Consider the following 26162-nt stretch of genomic DNA (forward strand, 5'->3'; position numbering starts at 1 on the left):
CTATTCAATCCATTGTTGTGTATGTATATATAATTTGGTCATCTATCTATATAGAACCCTAATATGCAAATCAACAAAACAGCAGAACAACTGGTCGCTATGACACACACTGACCACCAGGGTGCAGATGCTCAATGCAGGCCCTACCAGTGGTGGTGGGGATCACACCACACACTGGGGGGGTGGGGGGGGGAGCGGGGAACAAATCATCTCGCCCTCCTCCTCCTGGCTAACCTCTCAGCGTCACTCTCCCTGTCTTTGGTGGGTTAGGAAGTGCTTTGGAGATCTTGGTAGACAGCAGAGCCTCGAGGAATCATGGCCTCTCTTTCCAGAATATTCTTTTTCTGTGGTTGGAAAGGTCCCCACGGCTCCAAGGCCACCACATCACTAGAAGCAGAAGTTCTCCGATCCGTTCCACACACATCCCTGGAGCCATGGCAACGTCATTGTTTGACGAGTGAATCTGATCATATTAAGCTCCTGCTAAAGCTTTTCAGGGACGCCCCCTTGTCTTCCAGTGTAAAGTTCGAACAACTTACCTGGCGTAAAAGGCCCCCTGGGACGCAGGCCCTGATGCTCTTGCCAGACTCATCTCTCAATTGTCCCCCTTTCAATATTCTCTTGGGAATAGGTCCCCGATCCCAAGTCTAGCTTAGGATTCTTTGAGGTCCTTCTCACCGTGCCTGTCACACGGTGTTGTAATTAGATGTCTGACTGCCTCCACGTACCCCGCCCTCCCAAACTGTATGCTTCAGGAGTGCAGGAACCCCGACTCGCCCACCGCCATCCCCTCGGCGCCTGGCACAGGTGCTCATCACGTAGCTGCTGAATGAATGAATGAATGAGCGTGTGTACTGAACTCCCAGCGGTTTTTTTCTTATTTTTTTGTGTGTGAATTATTTATATAGTAAAGATCTTAACACCGCCACTGGCTGGGAATATGGTCCCCAGGCTATCCGCCTTTTAATGTTGGTTCATTTTTGGAGATGGGAGGAACACAGGGAAGTTTTAAATTCGAATGTAAGCGGACCTATTGATTTTTCTCTCGAGAACTCTTCGATTGCTTCTAAGTTTAGAAAGTCCGTCCCTCTCTGGATCCTTGATGAGTGTCCACGTGTGTCCTGCGTGCTGCTGTCAAGTTCATCTCCCCAACTCAGGGCTCTCCTGCTCAGAGTCTCCTTGGAGCCTTTAGGATAAAGTCCGCACTCGTTCACTTGACCCCTAGGCTTTTCATGATTCGTCCTGAGCCCGCCCCTCTGGCCTTTTCCTCGCTGTCCCCAAACCAGCTGAGCTCCCCGGGCGATGGGTCTACTCTCTCTCCATGTGCCCTGCTCGCCCCACCTCCACGCCTTTGCTCCCGACGTGCCCTCTGCATAGGATGCCCAGCCTCCACTGCTTTCTTCTCTTTCTTCATTTCTATATATGTACGTCGTGTCCTTTCTTCAAGCCTCCTTTCTCCAAAGGGCCCCCCCTTCCCCTTCCTCCCAAGAGAGCAAAGGCTGGAGGGGTCAGAACGTGAGCTTTGGAGCCAGACAAGCCTGGCTTAACATCCTAAACCCGTGGCGTGGTTTCTGTTGCCAAGTTATTTAACCCTTCCAAGTCTCAGTCCCCTCATCTTTTTTTGTGTTGTTTTTAAATATAGTTTTATTGATTTCAGAGAGGAAGGGAGAGGGAGACAGAAACGTCAGTGATGAGAGAGAATCATTGGTCAGCTGCCTCCTGCACGCCCCCCCTCCCCACTGGGGATTGAGCCCACAACCCGGGCTTGTGGCCTGACTGGGAATCGAACCGTGACCTCCTGATTCACAGGTTGACGCTCAACCCGAGCCACGCCAGCCGGGCTCAGTTCTCTCATCTTTATTATGGAAACAGACGGCAAAGAAGGACCACAGTGGGTGGCTGCGAGGGTGAACTGAGTCTGGTATCAAATGCCAGTCACCCAGCGTGGTCCCAGCCCCACCCCACGCTCTGCCGGTTTGGAAGGCCGTCCCCGGGGGTCTGTGGCAGGGGCGTGTCCCACCCTCCCTCTCTAGCCACACCTGCCCCTGGGGGTCTGGCCGGGCCTGGAATTCCATAGGAGCTGAGTTTTCTGCTTGGGAGCTGGGAGTGGGCCAACAGGTTCCACCCGAGGGATCCGGCCCAGGCCCGCGGCCACCTTGGTGGGACGCCCGCGGCCACTGGGCCCAAAGGCCTCTCCTGTCTCCTTTCTGCATTGGGCTCTAAAGGTTTTGTCACTGGGAGACATTTCCGTCTGCCAAGGGGTCCACCGGCACCCCCGGCCCCTGACGATCAGCGCCCACAGATGTGGGTGATTCTCCCAGTTTTACACCCCCCAGCCTTGGGGAGTCAGGGGCTCCGGGGGCCTGGCGGTGGTGGTGGAGATGTGGGAGCTCCGCCACGCGTCCTGGCTCTCAGGGCCTCCGCCCTCGTCTGAGCCGGTCAGGGCTGGCGGGGAGCCCAGGGCCTGTGTGTTCTCTCTGTGACCCCGAGCACCGAGCACTGCACTCGAGCAGCGGTCATTTGGGGGAGAGCAGGGATGACGACAATTCACTGGCTGGGGGGCGAGGTGGGGTGTCTGGGCTGGGAGTCAGAGTGGGGACAGTCTGGACGGGAGAAGAGCAAGCTTATGATCAGGAGCCTGCACCCCAGCCCAGCTCTGCCGCCACCTGGGGAGAATGCCTGTCCCCTCTGCACCCCAGTTGCTCAATCTGTAAAAAAAAAGGGGGGGCACATAGAACAATCCTTATCGTGGGAGCTTAATGTTTTCAAAGTGCTGTCCTGGGCCAGGCCCCTCCTGGAGCCCAGCCCGTCCCTGGGGCCTGACCTCACCAGGGTGGCCCTATCGACCATCTGACACCATTTGGCTGCCTCCCCCTCCGTCCTGTCCTTCCTCCCGCCGTGCTGAGCCGGAGGGCAGTGTGCTGGACAGGCCGGGGCGGGGAGCCTCCAGCCCCCATTGACTTGTTGAGCCTCTTCCCCTCTCCCTGGAGCCGCATCTTCTCCTCCGCCCTCTTGAAATCTGAGCCCAGGGACCCAGGCAGGACTCTCCTCGCCAAACATTCCATCCAGTTGTCCAAACACTCACAGCTGGCGGAGGGAGGGCGCCAGCGCCAGGCTCCCAGCCCGTGGGCCAACAGAAGTGGTGGAGGCCTCACAGGGAGGGGCAGCCCTGGCTGGCCTGAGGGGTGCCCGAGACCCCCTCCCGAGGCCCGGCCCCCGGGGGGAGATCAGGGCTGCTGGGCCTGCCGGTGCACCGCTGGCTCCCGGCTGAGCAGGGAGGAGGCTGAGCAGCCTGTGAGCCGCCCCTCGTGACTCGGCTCCTGGGGCGGGAGGGGGGGAAGGGCACTGAGAGAGCATCCAGAGCATCCCCGAGGTGACTTTGGCTGCAGCTGTGATTGGCAGGCAGTTTCAGAGCCGCTGCCTCTAGCCTCCGGCCCACCAGTGACAGGGACGAGTCTCCAGGCTGCTTCACCTGCCACAGGAAGGGGTGTGGCCTCTCTGGCTGGGATTCTCCTAAGGAGTCCCAGCCCCAGATCAGACCTGCTCAGCACCCCACCTGCCCCAGCTGTGCCACATATCCACTTTCTACACGCTTCCCAAAGCAACTCTGACTCAGTTTCCTCCCGCCCCCAAGGCTGGAGCCTGGCAGGGAGGGACCACCTCGTACATACTGTGTCACCAGCCCCTTCCCCTCCTGCCATGTGGGGGTGACGGGGAGACCCCCCTTTTCACACATCCTGTTTTCCATTAATTGTTTCCAGGTGGGCCCCGAGGGCGCCCTGCAGAGGAAGGTGGGGGCACCGAAGAATTTCGCAGGGGATCAGTGCGGAGCAAAAACAGGAAGGGGGTGGGAGCCGGCCGGCCGTGGAAAGTTCTCCGCCAGGAAAGGGAGGCCACATCTGGTTTGCATTAGGCTGAGAGCTGCGAGCCTGAAGGCCGAGTGGGAGATACTGTTATCCGCGGGCGGGCGGCGGGCGGGGCGTGACTGCTAGCGGGGCGGGCAGCCCCTCCCAGCGGGAACTCGGAGGCTGACAGGAAAGAGAGGGAAGCAGGGGCGCAGGGACAGGAAAGCTCGGTCTCTAACGTGCCAGCCACTTCACAGATCGGACCTTCTGAGGTGTTCGCCGCGTCACAGGGCAGAACTGTTCCCATTTTATAGATGAGAAAACTGAGTCCCAAGCAGGTTAAGTGACTTGCCCAAGGCCAGGCAGCCAGGGCGTGGCAGGACTAGGATTCCAGTTCAGACCGAAGGAGAGGGCGAAGCAAGCAGCCCCTCCTGCTGGACTGAGGCTGGCCGTGAGCCAGGGGAGGGGCCCCGAGGGCTGGCGATGAGCGTCCGCCAGCCTGGCTCGCCCTGGGGTGTCCCCAGCACCATGGGGTGCTCACCATGTGTCTGAGGGCTAGAGCCCCACGCCCGCAGAGGAAGAAAGCAATCCACAGAGGAAGGCTCCCTGGAGGAGGGGGCATGAGCAGAAGAGAAATTTATCAGCCAGCGGGGTGGGACGGGGTGCAAACCAGAGGAAGAGGGGTTAATGTGAGGAAAGGGAGGCTGTAGGGCAGTGATGGCGAACCTCTTGAGCTCGGCGTGTCAGCATTTTGAAAAACCCTAACTTAACTCTGGTGCCGTGTCACCTATAGAAATTTTTTGATATTTGCAACCGTAGCAAAACAAAGACTTATATTTTTGATATTTATTTTATATATTTAAATGCCATTTAACAAAGAAAAACCAACCAAAAAAATGAGTTCGCGTGCCACCTCTGACACGCGTGTCATAGGTTCACCATCACTGTTGTAGGGCATATCTGGACAGGAGCAGCTAGGGGGTGAGAGTCCGCTGTACAGTGGGGGAAACTGAGGCACAGAGAGCCTAATGTGTCCAGAGGTTCGTAGTCTGGGGGTGGAGCTGAGTCCGGCCTGACTCCAGGCCCGCGCCCCTGACCGCTTCACTGAGCTGTCCCTTCCTGTTGGTGGTTGAAGGTTTGAAGGGGACAGGGAGGCCAGGGGTTAGGGTTGGGAGGCAGGGGGCCGTACCCAAGGCCACACCGCCAGCGAGGGAGAGAGCCGGGGCCGGCCAGGCTGCCCATTGCCCACGCGGGCAAGCAGGGAACGGCCGCCTGGCTGTGGGCCTCGCTGAAGCCTGGGGCCTGGGACAGGGGGAGGTGGCTCCCGCAGGCTTTGAGGGCTCCCCTTCCCAGGCCCGGAGCCCAGGGAGCAGGGCCCCAGCATTTTCTGGGGCCTGTGGAGCCACAGGAGTTAATAATTACGGGTCTGAGGAGATAGAGGCCTGTCTGGAGGCTCCTCCCTCCCAGGCAGCTGCTTTGCAGAGATAGCAAAGGTTAGCGTGAGCCTGGGGGCGGGCAGAGGCTCTGCACCTGCCCGCGTCTCCAGAGGGACCCTGGTCCGCCCTCCAGGCATGGACCCCCCTGAGGAGCGCACTGGGTGCCCTGCCCGCGGGAAGTGCCCCGTGTACCTGGCGGTGAGCTCAGGGACTGTTCGCTATGCCCCATCAGGTCTGGGCCCTGCGAGCGAGGGGGACGTGGGAGAGGAGCCCCAGGACACAGTCAGGTAAGCCTGGCCTGGGACCGGAGGGGCAGGGGGGACCTCGCCCCTCTCCAGGGGGCTGGGGAGGGCTAGACGCCAAGTTGCGCACAGGGACTGGCCCGGAATTAGGAGGGATTCACGAGCCTCTGACAAGGTCAGCGAGCGGGTGGCCCTGACCGTCTTGTCCAGCTTGGTGGCTATGCAGACATAGAGGCTGAGGCTCAGAGAGGAGCAGACAGTCACCCCAGGCCACACGGGGTGGGGGGGAGCCGGGGTTGAGGACAGAGTCAGGAGCCGGGCCGTCCAGGCTGGTGGTTCTGCTCCACATCTCCCTCCGGCCAAGGGTCAGAGCTGGGGATGGGGGGCCAGGGCGGCCAGGAGGTGGCAGGGAAGGGAGATCTGGGGCGGCCAGTGGCTCTATTTCTCCCACGCACCTGGGAGGCACCTCTTGTTGCCTGACTGCGAGCAGCGGTAGCTTCCAGTGGTTTCTGGGCTGTGTTTTCAGGAAACTGGTAAAAGGGGTCTCGGCCCCATGGCCTCTGGCTGTGTGACAGCAGGCAGGTTCCTTACCCTCTCTGAGCCCATCCTCTTCGGTTGAGCGGGAGAGCTTACTGGGCTGCGGGAGAAGCTGGTGAGCCTGCGAGTCCCAGATAACTGGGTGCATAGGTGATGGGATATTTTTGGTTAGTATTCGGGGTGTCAACGCTCCCACAATGGTGACCCCACACTTGCCTGTTGAGGCCTCGCGCAAGCACCTCCACAGCCCACCAGAGGATTCTTCCTCTGGAGCCACGGCCCTGGGGCTGCACACCCTCCACCCCGTCCCTCCTTCGTCTGGGTTGTCTCCTGTCCGGGCTTGTGACGATGGAGGGGAAGGGTCCTGCCCTGAGCTCCTCTGTGTCACCTTCTTCCCCTTCCCCTAAATAGTAAACAGAGCTAGGGCCAGGGAGACAGCAGATTTGGTGACGGATTCCAAACAACAAACACGATGACATCTGCTTTCAGCCAGACCCTGGGGTGCTGGGCTGGGCCTGGCTGGGGTGGGCTGGGCTGGGCTGGGGTGGGTGGAGCAACCCAGCACCAGGAAGGAGCTGGTCCCTGTCCTTGGGGAACCAGAGTCTTGGAAACAGTTGGCCTGCAGTGTGAAGGGCCTGGGGGGCCTGGGCAGAATGATTCTGGGAGGGACTCACCCAGAGAAGGCCCCCAGGGGCTCCCTGTCCAGCTCCTTGGGTGCAAGGGAGCAAGGCTTGAAGCCCGGCCTGCTCTCTGCTCACCGAGCCCTGATCCTGGTGTGGGCTGTGCACACTGAGGGAAGGACCCTGTTTTCTATTTTGAACAAACACACAGCTCACTCAGCAGTAGGTGCGCCCTGGGCAAGTGGTGGCCCTGGGCGTGGAGGGCTTGAGGGTACGGCCCCCTCCTCCCAGCTCCCCACCCAGCGTCCCGGACAGAGGAGGACTGAGCCTGTGGCTGGCCGTTTCCTTTGGGTCCCCAGCTCTTGTAAAGTCCCCAGTTTGTACTTAGAATGAATGAATGAATGAATGAACGAACGAACGAATGAAGTACAGAGGTGCCCCCAGATGAAGACCCGACAAAGCCAAGCCTGGGGCCCCGAGTTCTGGCAGCGTCTGGGAAGGAAGTGTCTCCTTCCAGGCCTCCCCGAGAATGGAGGGCGGGAGCCATGGTCCCCCAGGAGAGGAGAGGCGGGGCTGTGCTGTCACTGGATCAGGCCCGGGTTGAAGTTGAGGCCAAGGCGATGGTCACAGCTCAGGGTGGGTAGGAGGGTCAGGAAGGTTGAGGTGCAGGAGGGCCAATGGTCTGGGGTTCAGGGAGTTTTGCAGAGGCTGTGGGACCAGGCGGGTGTGAGTTGGGGGGCGGGGGGGGCATTCCTCCGCAGAGAAGACTGTGGGCCAGGATGAGGGCTGGCGACTTGGGCCAAAGGTGGCTCCTGCCTGGGCCCCGCGCTTTGGGGTCTGTCCCCGGCCCCCCAGGCCGGAGGGTGCTGTGTCCCTGTGCGCCTGGCAGGACTCAGGGCCGGTGGCCGGCGGGAGGGTGTCTGCTGACCTAGCGCGGCGATCCGGTCGGAAGCAGGAAGCCGGGGCCATGGTGGGTTCTGGAGCGGAGCGGCCGAGCGGGCTGCGCGGGGCTGGGCGGCGGGGCTGGAGCCCAGGAGCGGGAGCGCCGGGCGCCGCGGGCCGGGCCGCGGGGCGATGGATCCGGCTCCTCCCCGCGCCCGGACCGGCCAGTCCCGCGGGCCCTGCGGCGGCGGAGGGCGGGGCCGGGCACGTGTCCCCCGGCCGCCCCGGGGCCACGTGACCCCCGAGGGCAGGGTTTGGGGCTGAACTGGGGCCGGGGCGCGAGCGGCGGCCGGACCGACGGACAGGCTGCGGGCGGGACTGACAGGCGGCGGGGCCGGCGCAGGAGGTCTCGGAGGCGGCGGCGGGCACGGACGCCCGGGATGTGGAGCGGGTAGGTCCCGGCGCGCTCGCGGCTCTGCGCGGGGTCGGGCGCGGCTGCCTCCTGGCTGGGAAGGTCGGGGTCCCTGCGGGGTCTGCACCCCCCGCCCCCGACTGGGCGGGGCTCTGTCCCCAGCACCGGGACGGAGAGCCGCCTCTCAGCCGGAGATGGGGACACTCGGGGGGGGGGGGGGGGGGGGGGGAGGGAAGGGGGAGGGGAAGGGGGGAGGGGGAGGGGGGGCCGCGTGGGGAAGGCGGAGGCAGACCGTCCCAGGCTGCGTGACAGCGCCAACTCCTCTAGCTCATCTGGGGGGCGGGGGGGAGTCAGAGTGAATCGGGGTTCGGGGGGGCGCACCCCGAGGAGGCCCCCGGCTAGGAACACCCTTGGGAAGCGGAGCCACTGGGAAGAGGGTTGGTCTCTGCCGAAGTCGCTTGCAAGTTGCTGAGCCTCCGCCTGGGCTCCTGGGCCGGCGGGGCTCAGGGGCGCGGGGTGGGGCCCCTCAGCACCCATGTCTGCTCGCTGGCGCTCAGGGGTGTCCCGCCCTGGCCCTGGCCGCCCGGAAAGGCCGTGGGCTTCTCATGGGGCCGGGCAGACTCTGCCTCTTTCCCATGGAAAGACCAGGTCCTGGCGGGATGTGGCGGGAGTGAGGGTGTTGTGTCCATTCCTGTAAAGAACCGGGCCAGATGGACGGTCCCAGGACAGGGCTCCCAGACCCAGCGGGCAGGGAGGGCAGCCCCGGGAGGCGTGGGCTGGAGAGTCCGTGGCACCCAGCACAGCCGGAGCGGAGATGCTGGGGGAGGAACAGGCTTCATGGGGGGGCGGGGGGGGGGGGTGGTGGGGGGGGAAGGGGAGGGGGAGAGTGGGCTTCTGGGATGGGAGGGGGGAGGTGTAGAGAGGCTGGAGACTCTTTTTAAGAAATATATATTTTTATGATTTCAGGGAGGAAGGGAGAGGGAGAGAGAGAGAGAAACATCAATGATGAGAGAGAATCATTGGTCTGCTGGCTCCTGCAGGCACCCCTACTGGGGATCGAGCCGGAAACCCCGGGCATGTGCCCTGACTGGGAGTCGAACCGTGAACGTCCCCGCCCAGCCTCCCCGCCACATTCCCAGGAACAATCCGGACAAACCTGCTGCCAAGCCGACCCCCACGGGACCCCCAGTAGTCTCGCTTCTTGTATGAACATGGAATCCCCCGGGGTCTAGCCGGGGGCCGAGCACGAAGTAGGTGCTTCCTAAATGCAGACGGCAAGCCTGAGGAGGGGCAGGATGGGGAGCCGGGTGCCCGGGGAGTGCGGGGCAGGGTTTTGGGGTTACCTTGACCACTGCCTTTTTATGGACCCCTCACTTGGATATTGGAGGCAGGGATGGAGAGATCAGGGGCTCAGCTGCCAGCACCCACTGGGGCCTGGCGCCCTAGAAGCTCACCCAGACCCCAGCAGCAGCTGGGGGGACCCTGCTGGGGGTCACGCTGCCCTCATAACTCCGGCGAGCTGCCTGTGCGTGTGGCCCCGTCGCTCATGGGAACTCATGGGGTCCTGCCTCCTGGACCCGGAGGATCCTGGCGTCCTCATCTGCAGGATGAACGGAGGCATCGCTCTTGGGGTGACTGCTGCTCATGCCAGGGCAGGTGCTGGGTCAGGACTCTGCAGGGGCCCAGCTGCACCCCCTCTCTCGGGACTCTGAGCGTGGGCCATAGCTCTGGACCCAGAGGCAGCTGCCCCCAAGCTGGCTGCACCCCCCCACCCCCCACAGGCCCCAAGTCTATAGTTTTGGGCACCATGCCTGCTCTGAGGGGATGGGGCGAGGATACATCTGGGGTACTTCTGCCGCTCACACTGTGCTAGGCACTTGGGATTGGTCAGCAGAGGCCAGAGGCTGGAATCTGGGCTAGTTTTCTGCCACCGAGTGGCCACATGACGTTGGTGTGGCCCTCGGCTAAGCGAGCCTATCGGCTCTGAGGGGCTGCACAAAGGGGATGAGACCGCCCCCCACCCCGGACTCCAGGGAGGGGGTGCGTCTGCAGCAGGCAGGGCGCAGGGGAGCTGCAGGGCTGCAGAGGGCTGTGCGATTCTGAGCAAGTCACTTAACTGCTCTGGCCCGGCTACCCTGGGGGTTTGGAGCCGTGCGCTCTTCTTGCCCAAAGGCCTACGTCAGGGGAGACTCAGCTCTGAGCCAGTTCTTTTTTTTTTTAAATAAGATTTTATTTGAGAAAAACTAACCACGTTGCCAGGAGGCAAGATCTCAAATGCCTCCCGAGACCCGGTCTGAAGTATGGCCTGGGGCTCCCGGGTCAGGAGCAGGGGGAGGGGGTTGCGCCACCCTCGGTGGCCTCCTCCAGGCAGCCCTCAGGAATCCCTACTGCCCCTTCCGCTCAGCAGGTGGTCTCTCCTGCTGAGCCGTGGCCAGCGCGTCTGGACCGGGACTCACTCACTGTGCAGATCTTGGGTGTCAGGTTCTTTTCGTACCGGACAGGTGGACCCGAGGCCCGTGCGGGCCCCTGCCCTGCGCCCGCAGAGGCCTGTGCAGGCGCTCAGTGGAGACCCGGCTGGATGGCCTCATCGGGGCTACGTGGGGCTGCAGGCCTGGGCGGGGGGGGCGGGGAGAGGCGTGGCCTGGCCCACCTGCTTCAGGTGTCCTGACCTCCCTCCTTAGCATCCTGAGGCTGCCCCCACCCCCCATCCCCTGCCCCTGCTCCTGCTCCTCCCTCCCGTGCGCACACCTGCTTCCCCCTTCCTGCAGTGGGCCAGGCCCCGCCCCACCTCCCGAGTCCCGCTCTTCTGTCCCATGTATGACAGCGTTGTCCCCCTCTACTGGACCCCCCCCCCCCCACCTCTCCACTGCCTGGCAGGGCTCCTCTCGGGTCCCCAGGCTGGCTCTCTGGCCTCCCCTCCTCTGACCCCCATTCCCTCATCCAGGCTCAGGCTGCAGCTGCTCCCTCTGGCCTGTGCCTCCTCCAGCCGCCACTTCCCAGATGCCTCAGCCACCCCCTTTCCCTTCCCTGAAAGACCCCCTCACAGCGCCTCGTTCCTGCCACGGGTAGCCCTGCTCGCCTCATTCCCTGGGTTTCCATCACATTAATTGCTGCAATGTCTATCTTTTTCTCTCCCTCCCTCCTACCCCCGTCCAGCCCCCGGTCTTCCCACGAGCCCCCTCTCAGGGTTATGTGTCCGCGTGTCCCCTCCGCGTGTCCCCTCCTCGCTCAGAGCCCGCCTGGCTTCTCAGCAGCCGTGGGTGGAGCCCCCGCCACCACCGCTCGGGCACCGGGCACCGTCTCCAACTTCCTCAAAGCCCGTCTGCATCCTGCCTCACTTCTCCGAAAGCCATTCCTCCCCCGGGGCTCCTCTGGGTGACAGGTCACAGGACTCACAGTGCCCGCACTCTGGTTCGGTTCCCACCCGGCCACTTCCGGCCGAGCCGCCATCCTTCTCTGAGTCTCCTGTCCACACTGGGATGAGGAAAGCATCTCCCTTAGTGGCCGAAGGAGGGTCCCCCCCACGGTGACATCGGCAGCCGCCGTAACCCTCCACTCCGTCCCGGGGCGGGGTGGGCCGCGTGCACGTGGCTGGAGCTCAGGGTTCCCACCTGCTGGGGTTTGGAGCTGAAGACTTGGCCCCCCCCAGTCAGGTGAGCCCGGCTGGGCTGGGGGCTGGTCGGGGAGCCGACACAGACACCTGTCCTGACATCTCCGAGTCTCGTCTCCAGACCAGTGTCACTTGACTGACAGCCTCAGTGCCCTGGGGCTGACTGGCGCTGAGTGAGTGCGTGAGCCTCCACCTGGCCCCGTTCCTGGAGCTGGGCCCCGGGCGGGTTCCTGCGGACCTGGTGGCCCCAGGCAGAGGGGAAGGTCCCAGCGCCCTCCAGGCCTCTTCTCCCCCCAGTTTCCAGCTTCCCTACCTGGCAGCACCGCTGCCTGTTTAACGAACCTGTTAGGCCCATGAGCTCAGGGCCTTTGGCTTAAAGAGGTGACCTGGGCACCGGGCACCGGTGGCTGCGAAGGCAGAGGTTGGGCAGAGAGACCGCGTGGCCGGCTGGGCTGGCCGGGGCTGGGGGGCACAGAGGACCCCGGCTGGGCCCTTCTGGCCTCAGGAATGGCCTCTGGTCCAGTGGGGCTGCTGGGTGACGGGACCATCGAATCCAGGGTCCTCACTTTTTGGTCTGTTTTTGTGGATGGGGACGGAAGCCCGCTGCCCTCCTGGGCGGCCTGGATGGGGTGTGGGGGCGCGGTGGCAGCATGCTTCCAGGGGAAGTGACCCCGCGGCACCATTCCTGTCTGAACTGCCAGGACTCGAGGAAACACCCCCCACCTGTGACCTTGACTCTTCCGTCTCCTGCCCCCGAGCAGACCTTCCCAGGGCCCGTATCCTGGACGCTGGGCTCTGTGTCTGTGGGGAACGGGGACTGGGGGAGATAGGGAAGGGCTTCCGTGGGAGCCCCTGCTCCTGAGAGGGCGTGTCCTCCCCACCCAGGGGCTCACACCCAGGCACCGGCCTGTGCGGAGGCTGAAGAGCGCGCAGGACGGGGATTCTGGCCTGGGCTGGACCAGAGGAGGGAGGGCCTGGTCCCTGCTTAGCCTGAAGTTTCTGAGTCACCGAGCTGGCCTCCTGGGCCGGAAGTGGGAGGAAGAGGGTCCTCAGATTGGAGGGTGGGCCTTTCCTGCTCCTGCGCCTGTGCCCTGGCCCCGGCACGGGACAACTGGACAGTTGGTGACCACAGGGTGGTCCTGCTGTCCCCACGCTCTCAGCCGCAAGGCTGTGCGCTGGGCTTTTCCCGGGGAAGGGGGAGGGGGGGGGTGTCGCAGAGACTGTCTCAGGGCCTCCCATCTCCCCCGGTGGCAGGACAGGGTCCCATCCCCCTGGCAGCAGGCTGCAGTGAGGGCCTGTTGGGAAAATGATGGGGGACCGTCCAGCCACACCCCGCCGTGCCCCTGGGACCAGCGGGAGAGGCCCAGGCCACACTGGCGGAAGCGTTCGGCGCTCCTGGGAGGGGCTGGCGGCCTCTCCTCCTGGGCAGGCCCGCGGGACAGGGCGGGTGGGCCTTGCAGAGGGAAAGGCATGGCGTCCGGGTGCCTGAGGCCTGGGGTCCTGTCTGTGTCCTGTGCTGTCCCCGTGGGTCACCCCCACCCTTGGCCTCTGGTCTGGTTCTTGCTCATTCTATCGAAGTGGGCAACCCCGAGGAGGGCCTGCTGCCCCCGCCTGGTCGAGGGCCCAGCCCCTGACCTCCGCACTGCCAGAGGGCGCAGCTCTCCGGGGCCAGAGGTTCCAGCTGTGGGACCCAGAGCCCGGCCGGCGTGGGGTGGGGGTGGGGTGGGGGTGTCTGCCAAACGGGGCTGTGGACTGCACACCGTTTCCCTGGTGCTGGTCCGGGGACTGGCCCTTTAACTGTCAGTGCACCTCCTGCAGGTTTTACCCCCAGACACAGGCAGGAAGCAGGTGCAGGGCGTTTCCGTGACATTCCAGGGGCTCACGTGCCCCCTGGGCTGCAGCTCGGAGTCTGGCGTGGCCTTGGGCTTGCCCACCGCTGGCCTATGCGCTCCGCTGCACCGCGCCCAGCCCTGGCCCTCCCCGCAGGGGTGGCTTCTGGGCCTGAGTGGAGGCGGGGAAGGCCTTTGGGGCAGGAATGTGGTCAGATTTCCCTACAGCCACGGCGGAGCCTCCGAGTCCCCTGGGCCCAGTGGTCCTGGCCCGGGGGCACAGCGCCCGTCCCACCACTCACACCCCACCCGCTGGGAGCTCTGGGCCTGGGCTGAGGACGTGGCCAGCTGTCCCAGCTCTGCCCCGGACCAGCTCGCTCTGTGGCCTGGCCGGGCCTTGTCACTCGCTGAGACTCGGCCCTCGTCTGGAGGACGGGGACAGGGCCACGCTGTGTTGAGAGTTTGGAAGGAGATGCGTGGGCTGAGCACCCCTGGGCGAGTCTAGCGAGTGTAAGTCCCGGGGCGCCGGCTGCAGGCCAGGGCCCCCCTGGCACTGCCACAGCCCGCAGGCCCCGGGGACCCCCTTCCAATGAGACCCTTTCCCAGCGAGGGACGTGTGAAGATCCTGTCTGGCGTGCACACTGCTGAGGGAGCGACGGCGTGCTCCGCTCCACTCACAGGGCCCGTGTCCCCGCCAGCAGGACCAGCCCGAGACCTCCAGGCCACACGCTGGGCCGGTTCCAAAGCAGAGGGCGGGCTGGGCGGGCGGGCTGGCCGGACAGGGCCATGTGAAGGGTCAGGATCCCTGGGTGCCAGTCCCTCTGTGTGACCCTGGGGGAAACTGAGGCTGCGGGGCTGCTTGGTGACGGTCCCAGGGTCCGGAGGACGAGGAGGGGGCCAGTCCCCGGCCTTGCCTTTCACGCGTCCCCTGCAGCAATCCCGAATCGCACTGACTCTTTGGCCTTGTCTTTCCTCCCTCCTGTGTGGGCCCCTCCAGCCCCCTCCCTCCACTTCCGCACTGTGAGCCGTGGCCTGGCCCAGCCCCCACCCTCAGCCCAGCCGCGGCCGCTCAGAAGCTGCTGGCTCAGGAGCCACCAGCTTTTGCTGAGTGAGCGAGTCCAGAGGTGCTGTCTTGGCACAAAGCACCGCTGGCTAGGGCCTCTCCCTCCCTCCCTCCCTCCCTGCCTCCCTCCCCAGGGTCCTCTTGGAGGGGGAAGTGTGGTGGATTGGTCACAGAGGCTGCTCCCCCCACCCCACCCCCGCACCCCGCTCCACACTGCCTCCGGGGAGGGAGGGTCCTGAGGCCAGAAGGGGTGGGGGAGGCCACTAGGCAGGCCAGGGAGAGCTGGGTCCCGGGGCAGGAAGTGGGTCTGCCTTGCCTGGTGGTTGAAGAGCCTTTCTGCCTCAGCCCTGCTGGCCATGGCCCGTCCTTCTTCTTTGGTCCGCCCTTAATTTGCATAAAATTTGCATTAACAGTAACAACAAAAGCAGTTCCCACTTAGGTGCCTCCTGTGTGCCCACGTTGTATGCACATCTCTCTGCACTCACTGGCCCTTAAGGCAGGACCATGGGGATTGTCCACACTCTACGGAGGTGGAAGCTCAGATTCTTGACCCTGACGACTGGACAGTCACCTGTTGGACAACCAGAGCCGAGCACCTACTGGGTGCTGACCACCTACTGTGTGCCACACAGAGCCCTAGGCCCTGGGCTGGGGTGGTTGTGGTGGACACAGATGAAGGAGTCTTGCCCCCAAGATAGTTTGTGATTGGCCATTCTGCCCTTGTGACAACCCTGGTGCCGGCATCCCCGTTTTATAGATGGGGAAACCGAGGCCCAGAGTGGCAGGCAGGTGTGTTGCCCAGGGGGGGTCCCTGGGCTCGGCTCTCGAGGTCTCAGAACTGCATCCTATGTTTGCTGTTTGCCTCGCAGCCAGCCCCACCCGGACGAGGGCCACCCCCCGCCCCTCGAAGCTGTCCCGGTCTCCTGGAAGAGCTGCAGGGAGTCCCCGGGAGCCCTGGCGGAGACCTCTGCAGGGGAGGGCGCCCAAGGCGAGGAGGGCCCTGCCGCCGCCCAGCTGGACGTGTCGCGCCTGCGCAGCTCGTCCATGGAGATCCGCGAGAAGGGCTCGGAGTTCCTGAAGGAGGAGCTGCATAAAGCCCAGAAGGTGGGGGCCGGGGCACCTGGGAGAGCTGGGGCGCCCCCGAATGCCCAGAGGTCTCCGGCACCTGTCAAGGCCTGCGCGGGCACGGGGGAGCGCAAACAAAGGACAGAGCAGTTCTAGGGTGACTTGTAGAAGGGGGATCCCCGAAACCTGTTCCAGGCCCCGACGCACTGGCAGCCGGGGTTCCCCTCCTGCCCGCAGCTGAATGGAAAACGCCTCATAAACTAGAGCAGCAGAGGCAAGCTCAGCCCCGCCCCCCCGCCCCCCCCCCCCCCCCCCGCCAAGATGACCCTGGAAGGGGGCCTGGTCGCCCCAGTGTCAGGCCTGAGGGCCCCTGAGGGGCTGACAGCCACCCACCTGGTGCCCCCAGGAGCTAAAGCTGAAGGATGAGGAGTGTGAGCGGCTGTCCAAGGTGCGGGAGCAGCTGGAGCGGGAGCTGGAGGAGCTGACGGCCAGCCTGTTTGAGGTACGCTGGCGGCTGGGGGGCAGCTGGGCCTGGGTTGCTGGGTGTCCATCGGCTCCTCACCACTGCCTTCTTCCCAGGAAGCCCACAAGATGGTTCGAGAAGCCAACACGAAGCAGGCAGCGTCAGAAAAGCAGCTGAAAGAGGCTCGGGGCAAGGTGAGCCCCGACCCCTGCCCGGGCCGCCTGCGCGCCCTCCCATTCAGCCAGACCCCGCACGGCACGGCCCGCGGGGCCCCAGGGATGGGCACACCCAGGCCCAGAGGGTGGGGCCGCGATTCCACCACTGAAATTCACGGTGCCACAGGGACCTTCTGGGGCCTTCCAGGGGCTGGGAGGACCCACGGTCATTGTCATCCCCCCTCCCCCCAACACACACACACACACACACACACACACACACACACCCTCAGCAAAGCGGGGACCTCCGTCTGGCTGTGTGAGCCTGGGCAAGTGGCTCCCTGTGTCCGGGCCCATTTGTGCGTCTGTAAAATGGGAGGCTGGGCTGTCCTGGCTCCTGGGTGCCCCTCCGTGGGAGGCCGCTCCCTGACAGGGGCACCTCACAGAGGCCGCTTACAGTGTGGGGACCTGGTGGGGCTGGGTGCTGCATGCTGCCATCCTGGCTGGCCTGGCGGGCGGCGGGCGGCATCACCCTGGGCTACGGTCGGCAGCCGTCTCGTTCCGGCCAGATCGACATGCTGCAGGCGGAGGTGACCGCCTTGAAGACACTGGTCATCACGTCCACGCCCGCCTCTCCCAACCGCGAGCTGCACCCTCAGCTGCTGAGCCCCACCAAGGCCGGGCCCCGCAAGGGCCACTTGCGCCATAAGAGCACCAGCAGCGCCCTCTGCCCCATCGCGTGCCCTGCTGCAGGCCACATCCTCACCCCGGACAAGGAAGGCAAAGAGGTGAGGGGCGGAGGGCGGGCTGTGGGTCCTGTCCCACTGTCAGGCAGGCAAGGGGGCCCGGTGGGACCAGGCCTGACTACCTCCCGCCCCTCCGCTGTGTGGCCTGGGGCCTGCCCTGCCCTCTCTGGGCGTCTGTGTCCTCTGGCCACGAGGCTCCTTGTAAAATGAGACCTATGGCCCTCAGCTCCCGGTGTGCAATCTGGGGGCCTGGCACCCCTCCCATTCCCACGCCTTAGGCGGCGTCCCTGCACCGAGCTGCCTCGGGCCCGAGTGCCTGCCTGCCGGCGGCGGCGGCGGTGCTGGGCCTCTGCGGAGGCCACCTGGGCCCGTGTGGCCGCAGCCCTGAGGCCAGGACCACCTTGTGACCCCCCTGCACTTGAGGGCCCTGGGGACCCCCTGGCTGTGGTGCCCGGACGAGCGTGGCCTTTGAGGGGCTGTCTCCCCCCTCGGCTGGGTGCATGGAGGACGTGCTTCAGGTTGGGCGACGGCCTAGGATGCCCGTGGCCGTGGGTCCTTGGCAAGTGGGGACACCTGTCGATGCCTCGGCTTCCTCATGTGGGGGGTGGGGCTCCTGGGCGCAGAGGAGTCGAAGAGCGTGGAGCCAGGAGCTCAGCGTGAGGCCGTACCCAGCCAGCGCCCACGGGGGCTCCAGTGGGATCGGGCTTCCTGGGGCCTCCAATGGCCAGGAGGCCCCCAACCCCGCCCCGTCCCGTGTCTCAGCGCGTCCGGGGAGGAGGCGCAGCCGGGCCTCTCGTCCCCCTTTTGAGTTCTGGGCGTCTGACCGGACACTAACCTCTGCTCCTTCCTCTGTCTCGTGCACCTGCTGTCTGTCTGCCCTGCTGGCCCCGCCCGCCCAGGCCGGGCTGCCCCCCCTCCTGTCCCTGCTCCTCTGTGTGGTCCCCAGTAAGGCGGTCCACCTCACCTACGAGCCAGCCTGGCAGCTCCCGCCTGGGGAGCGGCCCGCAGCCCCCACCTCCGCTTCCTCTCTCTCCTGTTTCCGACAGGTAATGGTTCCAGAGGGCCCCCCTCTGTCCCTCTGCCTCACTCACTCAGCATGCACCCCGAGCGCCCGTGTTCCCTCCCATGTGTGCGTGCTTGTGTGTGCGGGGCCTGGTGTGCCTGCGGGGTCGCTCCGGCTCTTCCTCCCGGAGGAGGCGGGGTTCTTCCCGATGAGGCCTGGGCCAGGTGTGTCCGCAGCGCGGGGCGCCGAGACACAGCGCAGGGAGGCCGAGCTGGCCAGTGGCTGGTGCAGAGGGAGAGCTCCTCTCGGGGCTGGGCTCTCCCCAGGGCCCTGGGACACCCCGCATGCTGCGTCCTGCCCTGTCCTCCCTGCTCCCACCTCCTCGGCTCTGCCCGTCCCTGTCTCTGCCGTGCTGGGCCCCCGCGCCCTGACCGCCCCACCGCGCTCCCTGCCCTGCAGGTAGACACCACCCTGTTTGCGGAGTTCCGGGCCTGGAGGGAGTCGCCCACCTTGGACAAGAACAGCCCCTTCCTGGGGAGGGTGTACCGCGAGGACGTGGGGCCCTGCCTGGACTTCACGGTGCAGGAGGTGAGCGGGCGGAGGGCAGCCGGCCGGGCCCAGCCCCTCCGCCCGGCCGCCCTCACCGCCCAACCGCGCCCTGGTCTGCGCAGCTCTCGGCACTGGTGCGGGCTGCCGTGGAGGACAACACGCTCACCATCGAGCCCGTGGCTTCGCACACCCCGCCCACAGTGAAGGCGCCCGCAGCTGAATACGGCAGCACCAAGTAAGGCCGGCTCCCGCCCCCCCTCCTGCCCTCCCCCCACCGGCCCTGCCTGGCCAGGGAGGACGCGCTCTGCCTGCCCTAGGGAGCTCTGGAGCGGCTCCCGATGGGGGGGGGGGGGTGGGCAGGTGGCCGGGTACGGGGGCACCTGACAGAAGAGGGCAGTGGCTCTGCCCACTGACCATCCTGCCCCTAGTCACGGACCCCAGACTCTCCGGGGAGTCTGGGAGCTGGGGTCCCCCTCTTCCTGGCTGGCCTGACGGACCCCTCCCACCCCGTCTCCCCCACAGTGGGTTCCGGGCCCCGATTGACACGTAAGTGATGTCAGTTGCCAGCTCTGCCGTCTGCTCCTAAGTGGCCCAGTGGCCCTGGCACCTCGTCCTTCCTGCTGCTCAGGCCGCGCTGAGCGGGGCCAGAGCAGAGCCAAGTGGCCAGCGGAGCAAGGCAGAGCTTGGGGAGCAGGCCCCCTCGGCAGCCAGGGGTGGGAGCCTCCTTATCGAGGGGGCGTGTGAGGCAGGTTTGCAGGGTGAATAGCAGTTTGCCAAGGAGGGGAGGGCCTTCCGGGCGGAGGGAGCTGGATGAGTACAGGCAGGAGACCCTGGGGTGTCAACAGAAACACCTCCGAGTGGGTGGGTGGAGCAGTGGGCGGGCAGGGAGGTGGGGCTGAGGCTGGAGCCAGAGAGGAAGGTTCTCCAGTGAGACCTGGGCTTTAACCTGCTAGGCCAGCCTTTCCCAAACCACCAAGAGATGTGCCTGAAAAGAGGGTTCGCTGGTCCAAGCGGAGAGCCACAGCGAACCTGGAGGCAGCAAAGGCTCTGATAAGTCCTGCAGCCAAGCAGCCTGTTTAACCTTTCTTTGCTCGGGGTTCTCCAAGGCTATTTCCTGGGCAGTAGGGAGCAGCAGGGAAAGATGGGAGGCTAGATGTGGAGTGTTAGAGGCGCCTGGCTCCTTGGCACCCGTGGCCACATGAAGAAGACGGCACAGGGCTGCCTAGGAGCTGAGGGGAGCTGGCGAAAGGCCCTGCTGGCGTGACCCGGCCTGGGGCCTTGGTGACTAAGTGGAGGAGAGAGTGGACCCCTGCTTAGTCCGGGGAAGGGGTGATGGTCTGAGGCCCCAGTAAAGTCGGAGAGGCATCTTTTTTTAAAAAATATATATTTTATTGATTTTTTACAGAGAGTAAGGGAGAGGGATAGAGAGTTAGAAATAGCGATGAGAGAGAAACATCGATCAGCCGCCTCCTGCACACCCCCTACTGGGGATGTGCCCGCAACCAAGGTACATGCCCTTGACTGGAATCGAACCCGGGACCCTTCAGTCCGCAGGCTGACACTATCCACTGAGCCAAACTGGCCAGGGCTGGAGAGGCATCGTAGGGGCTCCTCGGTACACCTGGCATGAGGTTGCCCACGTTCTCCCGCCCACGAGGGGTAAGGGAAGGGGTTGGGGAGGTCCATCCCAGGGAGCCCTTGGCCTGCTCCATCCTTGGCTTGGCCCTGGGCTCCTTGGGAGGCTGGGCCTGGGGAGAGGACGCCAGGTCCGCCCCCATGTCTGCTGCTGCCCCTCCCACTGCGCCTTCTCCCGGCTGCGCATCCCCCGCATGAGCTGGCGGGTGAGCCCAGCCGGCCCCATGGCCCCTCTGCTTCCCCCAGCACATGTGCCCTGAGCGGGTTGGCCCGTGCCTGTCGCCACCGAATCCGGCTCGGGGACTCCGAGAGTCACTACTACATCTCGCCATCGTCCCGGGCCAGGGTGAGTCACCCGTTTAGAGCATCGCTTGGCTCCTGAGGGGCCCCCTGGGCTGGGACTCTGGGCCCCGGCCTTGACCCACAGGGCAGGCTCAGAGAGGTGCGGGGCCTGATCGGGCCGCACAGCCCAGCCAGGTGTCCTGGTTGGCTCTGGCTGCAGAACAAGTCACCATGCACGCCGTGGCTCCCAACACCCATTCATTCTCCTCCCCCCGGGTCAGGATTCTGGGCCCCGCTTAGCGGGGCGCCCGGCTCAGGTCTCCTGGGCGGCAGCCAAGGTGGGCGCCGGCTGCATCCTATCTGGAGACCGGCGTCCTCTCCCGAGCGCGTGTGGCCGTTGGCGGAACCCGGTGCCTCTGTGGCTGAAGGACTAGGTGCCCGTGTTCTCGCTGGCCAAGACGTAATCTTGGGTGCTCCTGCACCTGTGTTGTTTAATGTCCCCGGATGAAGGCAGTGGCCTGGAGGTCAGACTACAGTCCCGGCGCCTGCGCCCGCCTTGGCTCCAGCCCTGGCTTTGGGGGTCCCTGAGGCGTGTTTGTCACAAAGCCCGCCGTCAGCACGGGCCGGGGGGCCCTCTAGGACTCCCAGCCCTGCCCCCTGTTGCCGTGTGACTGGGCTGATGGGGGGGGGGCTCGCCGAGCTGGGGGTAAGGGTGGGGTGGTCCCCACTCTTCCGTCCCCTCATGGATGGCGAAGAGGGTTGTAGGGGGCAGAGGAGAAGCAGCTTGGTGCGAAGGCGGCCTCGTGAGGGCGGCCTCGGAGGAAACTCCTCCCCTTGGCCTCCTAGGGGCGCCTGTGGGGTCTGAATGGACTAACGGCCGCGTCCTTGGCAGCAGTCTGGCCGGTGCGGGCAGCGTGTCTGTCCGACAGCTTCCGCAGGGCCCCGAGCATGTCGTCCCGATGGGGACCCCCCAGGAGTGAGCTGACTCATTTCCCCAAAGGGAGTGTGAGCCTTAGAGAGGAGGGGTGTGCCTGGGCCGCTCAGCGCCGGGTCTCCCCGCTCGGAGTCGGCAGAAGGACGCGCGGACATCCCCGTGCCCGGCCAGGTCACCTTCAGGACTTGGTTCCTTCAGGCCTGGCGCCCACTCTGGCCTGGGGGATGAGGAGGGGGACCTTTTAGGTTGTGGTCCCCGAGGATGTGGTCCCATCCGGAGGAGACCCAGGCGTGTGGGGTCCGCAGGGAGAGGAGCTCTGTCCCCCAAGCACAGCCCTGGGGCCAGAACCCCCTGCTCCTGCCAGTCCCTGCTCACGAGCCGCCCGCGGGGCCACTGGCCACACCTGGCCTTTCCCTGCCCGCCCCCCGCATTCTGGCCTCACTGGGCTGGTGCCCTGACTTGGCCACACTCTCTTCATATCTCCCTGCCTGTGCCCGGGCCACCAGCCCCCCTGCACCCACTTTGTCCCTGGCAAGGGTTCCTGTGCGTTTGAGGGCCCAGCACGAGCAGGTCCGCTCCCTGTGACTTTCTTCTTGCCCCGTCTGGGGCCCCCACACACTGCACACCCCTCCCCCAGGGGGCTGGACGTCCAGTCGGGGCTGCTGTGGGCACTGCCAGCTGCCTGCCGTCCTGCCTCAGGGCGGGTGTCCCTAAAGGCAGAGCCTCAGAGGAACGTGCAAGGCTCAGGCGCTGGACAGGGTGCAGGCGAGGGGAGGTGGCAGAGCGAAGCGGGGTGTGGCCGAGGCTGGGGTCTGGCTGCTGCTGAGTGGGTCCACCCTGAGGCAAGGGGACTGGCCTTTTATACCCCCCATGCCAGGTAGCCATTGGCAGAGGGGCACCTATGAGCCATTAGCAGCCAGCTCTCTCAGCATCGGGGAGATGGGGCCCCAGGGCACCAGCAATACCCTCTCCGTATGAGAGTCTTCGTGGCAGGGCCCAGGTCTGAGCACAGGGGGCAGAGCAGGCTTCGGCCGGGCTGGGGCTTCGGGCATGGGGACCCAGGGCCGCCAGGGGAGCGGCTTTCGATCCCCTTGTCTTCCCTGGCTAAGGCCTGGCTGGCCCGGGCCTCGGCGTCCAGAGCAGGAAGCCGCGGGGTGGGCGGCTCTGCCACGACTGGCTCTGTGACCTCCACGGTTGTCGGCTGGCTTCCTTTTGGGAGCCTCCGTTTTCCCCCGTAACAAGGGCATGAGAAGCAGGCTGCCTCCCTGGCGGTGGGCCCTTGATTAAATGCTAGTTGCTGCTGTTGTTTTTAGTCGAGGTCGTAATAGTACTGCTATTGTTAAACAGCCCAGCCCCGTTCGATTCAGGCTCTGATGGGACAGGACATGGGGCGTCCCGCTCTGGCCTCTGACCTGCCCTGGCTTTTGAGGGACCCCAAGTCTGAGGACTGGCCGGTCACATCCCCCCCTCTCCCCTTCTTCCCACAGATCACCGCTGTGTGCAACTTCTTCACCTACATCCGCTACATCCAGCAAGGCCTGGTGCGGCAGGACGGTGAGCGCCCCCTGGTGGCCGACGGGGGATGGGGCCGGTCCGAGGCTTCTGCCAGGACTCGGTGAGGGGGAGATTGTGGGTGAGGGAAGGGCCAGTAAGCCTGGCGCTGATGTGAGCTGCAGAAGGAGCTCTGAACCCGCTTTACCAGGAACGCTAGCCTGATGCCACCCCCCACCTGGGTCTGTCTGCTTTCTCCCTGGCCCAGGGCCCGCAGGGACAGCTCCCTGTCACTGGCCTGGCGTTGGAGGACCTGCATGAGGGGCCTCCCCGGGGACCCCTCTCCTCCAGGTGTGGCCTTCTCCTGGCCCCTGAACCTGGGCCTCCCCCTGTGCCCTTGCCCAGCGGGTCCTCCGGCACCCCTGCCCCTCCCCCCATCCTGCATAGCCTAGCTTCCTGCTCCTCCAAACTTGGTTCCCCGAGTCTCCTGAACCAGTTTGGAGTGTGTGCCTCTCCCCCAGCCTGTGGGGGCCAAGTCCCCCGGGAAGGCCGCAGCCAGGCCAGGGTTGAGCCCTGAGGGGCAACCTCCTTCCAGCTGCTCAAGGTCCCGGTGAGGCCTTGGGAGGTGAGGAGGGAAGGCATTGCGAGTGTGTGGCCGTGTGCACCTGCTCATCCGTGTCCGGCCATGGGAGCGACCGCCACCTGGTCCCCGGGCAGCACGGCCCCTGCACGTGTGTGCACTCAGCAGTTTGCAAACCTCAGACCCCACCCTCGGAGAGTGCAGCCACTGGCCGAGGCCATCTGTCCTGGGGGACGGGGAGCCCACACTGCCGGCCCGCTGCCCTGCCCAGAGCAGGGGAGGGCCAGGCCGTCTGCCCAAGGTGACCCTGAGCTGTCACCAAGCTCCCCGCCCTCTCTCTGCCTGCAGCAGAGCCCATGTTCTGGGAGATCACCAGGCTGCGGAAGGAGATGTCGCTGGCCAAGCTGGGCTTCTTCCCCCAGGAGGCCTAGCCTGGCCCGGGACCGACGGGCGGACAGGAGGACGGTGCGGGAGCCAGCCCGGAGCCAGAAGCTGCACAGACGGACACACGGCCAGGCGAGGAGGCGTGCTGAGCCGGTCCACGCGCCATCCCAGGGAGACAGGACCTCATGGGATGACCCTTCTCCCTTCCCAGTGGCACGGCCACCACGAGGCTGGAAGGCACCGGAGACCGAGGACCCGGACCCGCACTCGGGGGCTCAGCTTTTGGGAGGGGACCCCTGGGCCGGCCGGCACCCTCACCCCAGTTCCGGGAGCTGCTGCCTGCAGGTGCCTGCGGCTGCTGGGCAGCCTGGTCTCCTGGTATCACCCACCCAGCTCCCAAGCCCTGCGCACCAGCACACCTTGTGGCCATCCCTCGCCCCATCCCAGTGGGCCCGCCGTCCTAAGTGCCCATGGGGCAGTGGTGCTAGGAGGGGCCGCCAGGGACTTCCACGCCAGCTGGCACCTGCTTGAGAACTGCCTCCAAGTTCCTCCGATGGACAAGGCCCCTCCCATGTGACCTGCCCCTGCCCCTGCCCCTCTGAGCCCTGTGCTCCGGGAGGCACCGCCCCCACCGCCGCTGGAAGGACCGGGGCGCTTTTCCCCCAAAGCAAAGCACAGCCAAGGCCTCAAGGCGCCAAGCCTGCTTTCAGCTGAGGGTGGCCCTTCAGATAGCACGGACCGAGGTCACCAAGCCCTGCCCGCAGGACAGAGGTGGGACAGGCAGGCCCCAGGCCCCCCTCACCCCTCACAGCCCATTCAGGGCCCGGCTACCACCTGGACACATCCCTCACCACGTCCAGTTTCCGCCTCTGAATGGAATGCAGCGCATCTCTATTTAATAAAGGAAGCCTTTGTTGGTACAGGCGGGGCAGCCACGCGCCTTCGCTCCTGTGCCCGGGGCTCGGGCCAAGGCTCGGGCATCTACAGGAACGAAACCAAATCCTTTCCTCGCCCACCGGCCCTCGTGCGCTGGATTAAGCCCAGATCCTGCAGGGTGGCCGTGCGGAGACGCCTCGGGTGGGGCTGTGGGCTGTTGGGGGAGGAGCCCGAGGCCTCTCCCCGGGGAGCGGCTGCCGTGGGGAGAATGGCTGGCTCTGCGGTGCCTCCTGAGGGCCTTGGGCGGGTTCCCTCCAGTCTCCTTGCCTCAGTCTCAAGGAAGCCTGGAGCCCAGAGCCCAGCTGCCTGGCGCTCACGGGACAGCGGCAGGATTGACTGATGTCTGCCAGCAGCACAGGGACCGTGGTAGCAATCAGGGAGGAGGAAGGGCTGGGGCCTGGTACTGCCCGTCCCTGCCCCCAGCGCCTGTTCCCTGACTCAGTCACACCCAGGGCCAGGGAAACACCGGGTGACATTCCAGAGGCCAGGCCCAGGGCCCCGCCCTCCAGACCTGCTCTGCCTGCCCCTCCAATGGCGATGGCGGGCACTTCTCTTGTCAGGCCCACGCACGGCCCTCAGGAGCAAACAGTAGCTGAGAGGGATGGGAACACACCCTGGCCCCGTTATCTCCCAACAATAGCTCGTTTCTGAGCCCTTGTCCCGTCCCAATCCCGGTTTCCAGCCCTTTCAATGAACGAATTCCTGTGACCCTCACAGCAGCCCTACGCGGTACTGTTATCCCCATTTTGCAGATGAATCGACTGAGGCACCGAGAGGTCACACAGGAAATGGTGTCCCCACAACAGGAACGAACGAGTCCAGCTCCAGAGCGTTAACCAGCATCCTAGACTCCTTTTACTAAACATCTCCATGTAAAAAGCTGCTGGTTCGATCCCAGGTCGGGGCACATGTCTGGGCTGTAGATTGATCCCCGGTAGCGGGTGTGCAGGGGGCAGCCCATTGGTGTCTCATTCTCACATGGATGCTTCTCTCCCTCTCCCTTCCTCTCTAAAAAAATAAAATACAAATCTTTAACCCCCTGCCATGTTCCTGGTAAGGAACCAGGCCCTTCCCCGGTTTTCGGGGATGGAGAAGCTGAGGTGCAGGCCGTGGCCGAAGCAGATTTGAGTCTATGTTTGTTTCCCACATTTTTACCCCGTGACACCTGCCCTCCCCTTGTCCTTCTGGCTTGGGGCGTGGCTCAGGGAGGGAACAGTTAGCCATCAGCCACACAGGTGTTACTCCTCTTAAGTGAATTTTCTAGATAACCCACTTGGCCCTGGCACATGTGGTCACCTCTGGAAAGCTAGCACCGACCAGGGCCATTGAGCCCGAGCCAGCCGCCCGTGGCCTGCCCATCACAATGCCGCATGTCACAGTCTGCCACGCCTGTCCTGATCCGATCCTGCCAGGGCTCTGTACCTGGGCCCTGCACTCCTCTCTGGGCCTCAGTTTTCCCATCT

General features: G+C 64.9%; 1 protein-coding gene across 4 annotated transcripts; it reads left to right on the forward strand.

Moving 5' to 3' along the window:
* Positions 1-5395: 5395 nt before the first annotated feature.
* On the forward strand, positions 5396-24683 carry RAB3IL1 (RAB3A interacting protein like 1). 4 transcript variants are annotated; one of them, XM_070426357.1, is made up of 11 exons: positions 5396-5568; positions 15346-15580; positions 15948-16043; positions 16121-16198; positions 16729-16947; positions 17856-17951; positions 18368-18496; positions 18580-18692; positions 20339-20438; positions 22796-22862; positions 23728-24683. In XM_070426357.1, exons 1-11 carry the CDS (start codon positions 5417-5419, stop codon positions 23808-23810), a joined length of 1368 nt encoding a protein of 455 aa, XP_070282458.1. In that variant the 5' UTR covers positions 5396-5416; the 3' UTR covers positions 23811-24683. The 4 variants fall into 4 exon arrangements, with proteins under 4 accessions (XP_070282458.1, XP_070282459.1, XP_070282460.1 ...); XM_070426358.1 differs by lacking the exon at positions 17856-17951 and having other exon boundaries at positions 16711-16947; XM_070426359.1 differs by lacking the exon at positions 17856-17951.
* The last annotated feature ends 1479 nt before the right edge of the window (positions 24684-26162 follow it).

The sequence above is a fragment of the Myotis yumanensis genome, unplaced genomic scaffold (assembly GCF_028538775.1).
Source record: "Myotis yumanensis isolate MYYU_CA2020_CCGP unplaced genomic scaffold, mMyoYum1.0.hap1 SCAF_10, whole genome shotgun sequence".
Taxonomy (NCBI): domain Eukaryota; kingdom Metazoa; phylum Chordata; class Mammalia; order Chiroptera; family Vespertilionidae; genus Myotis; species Myotis yumanensis.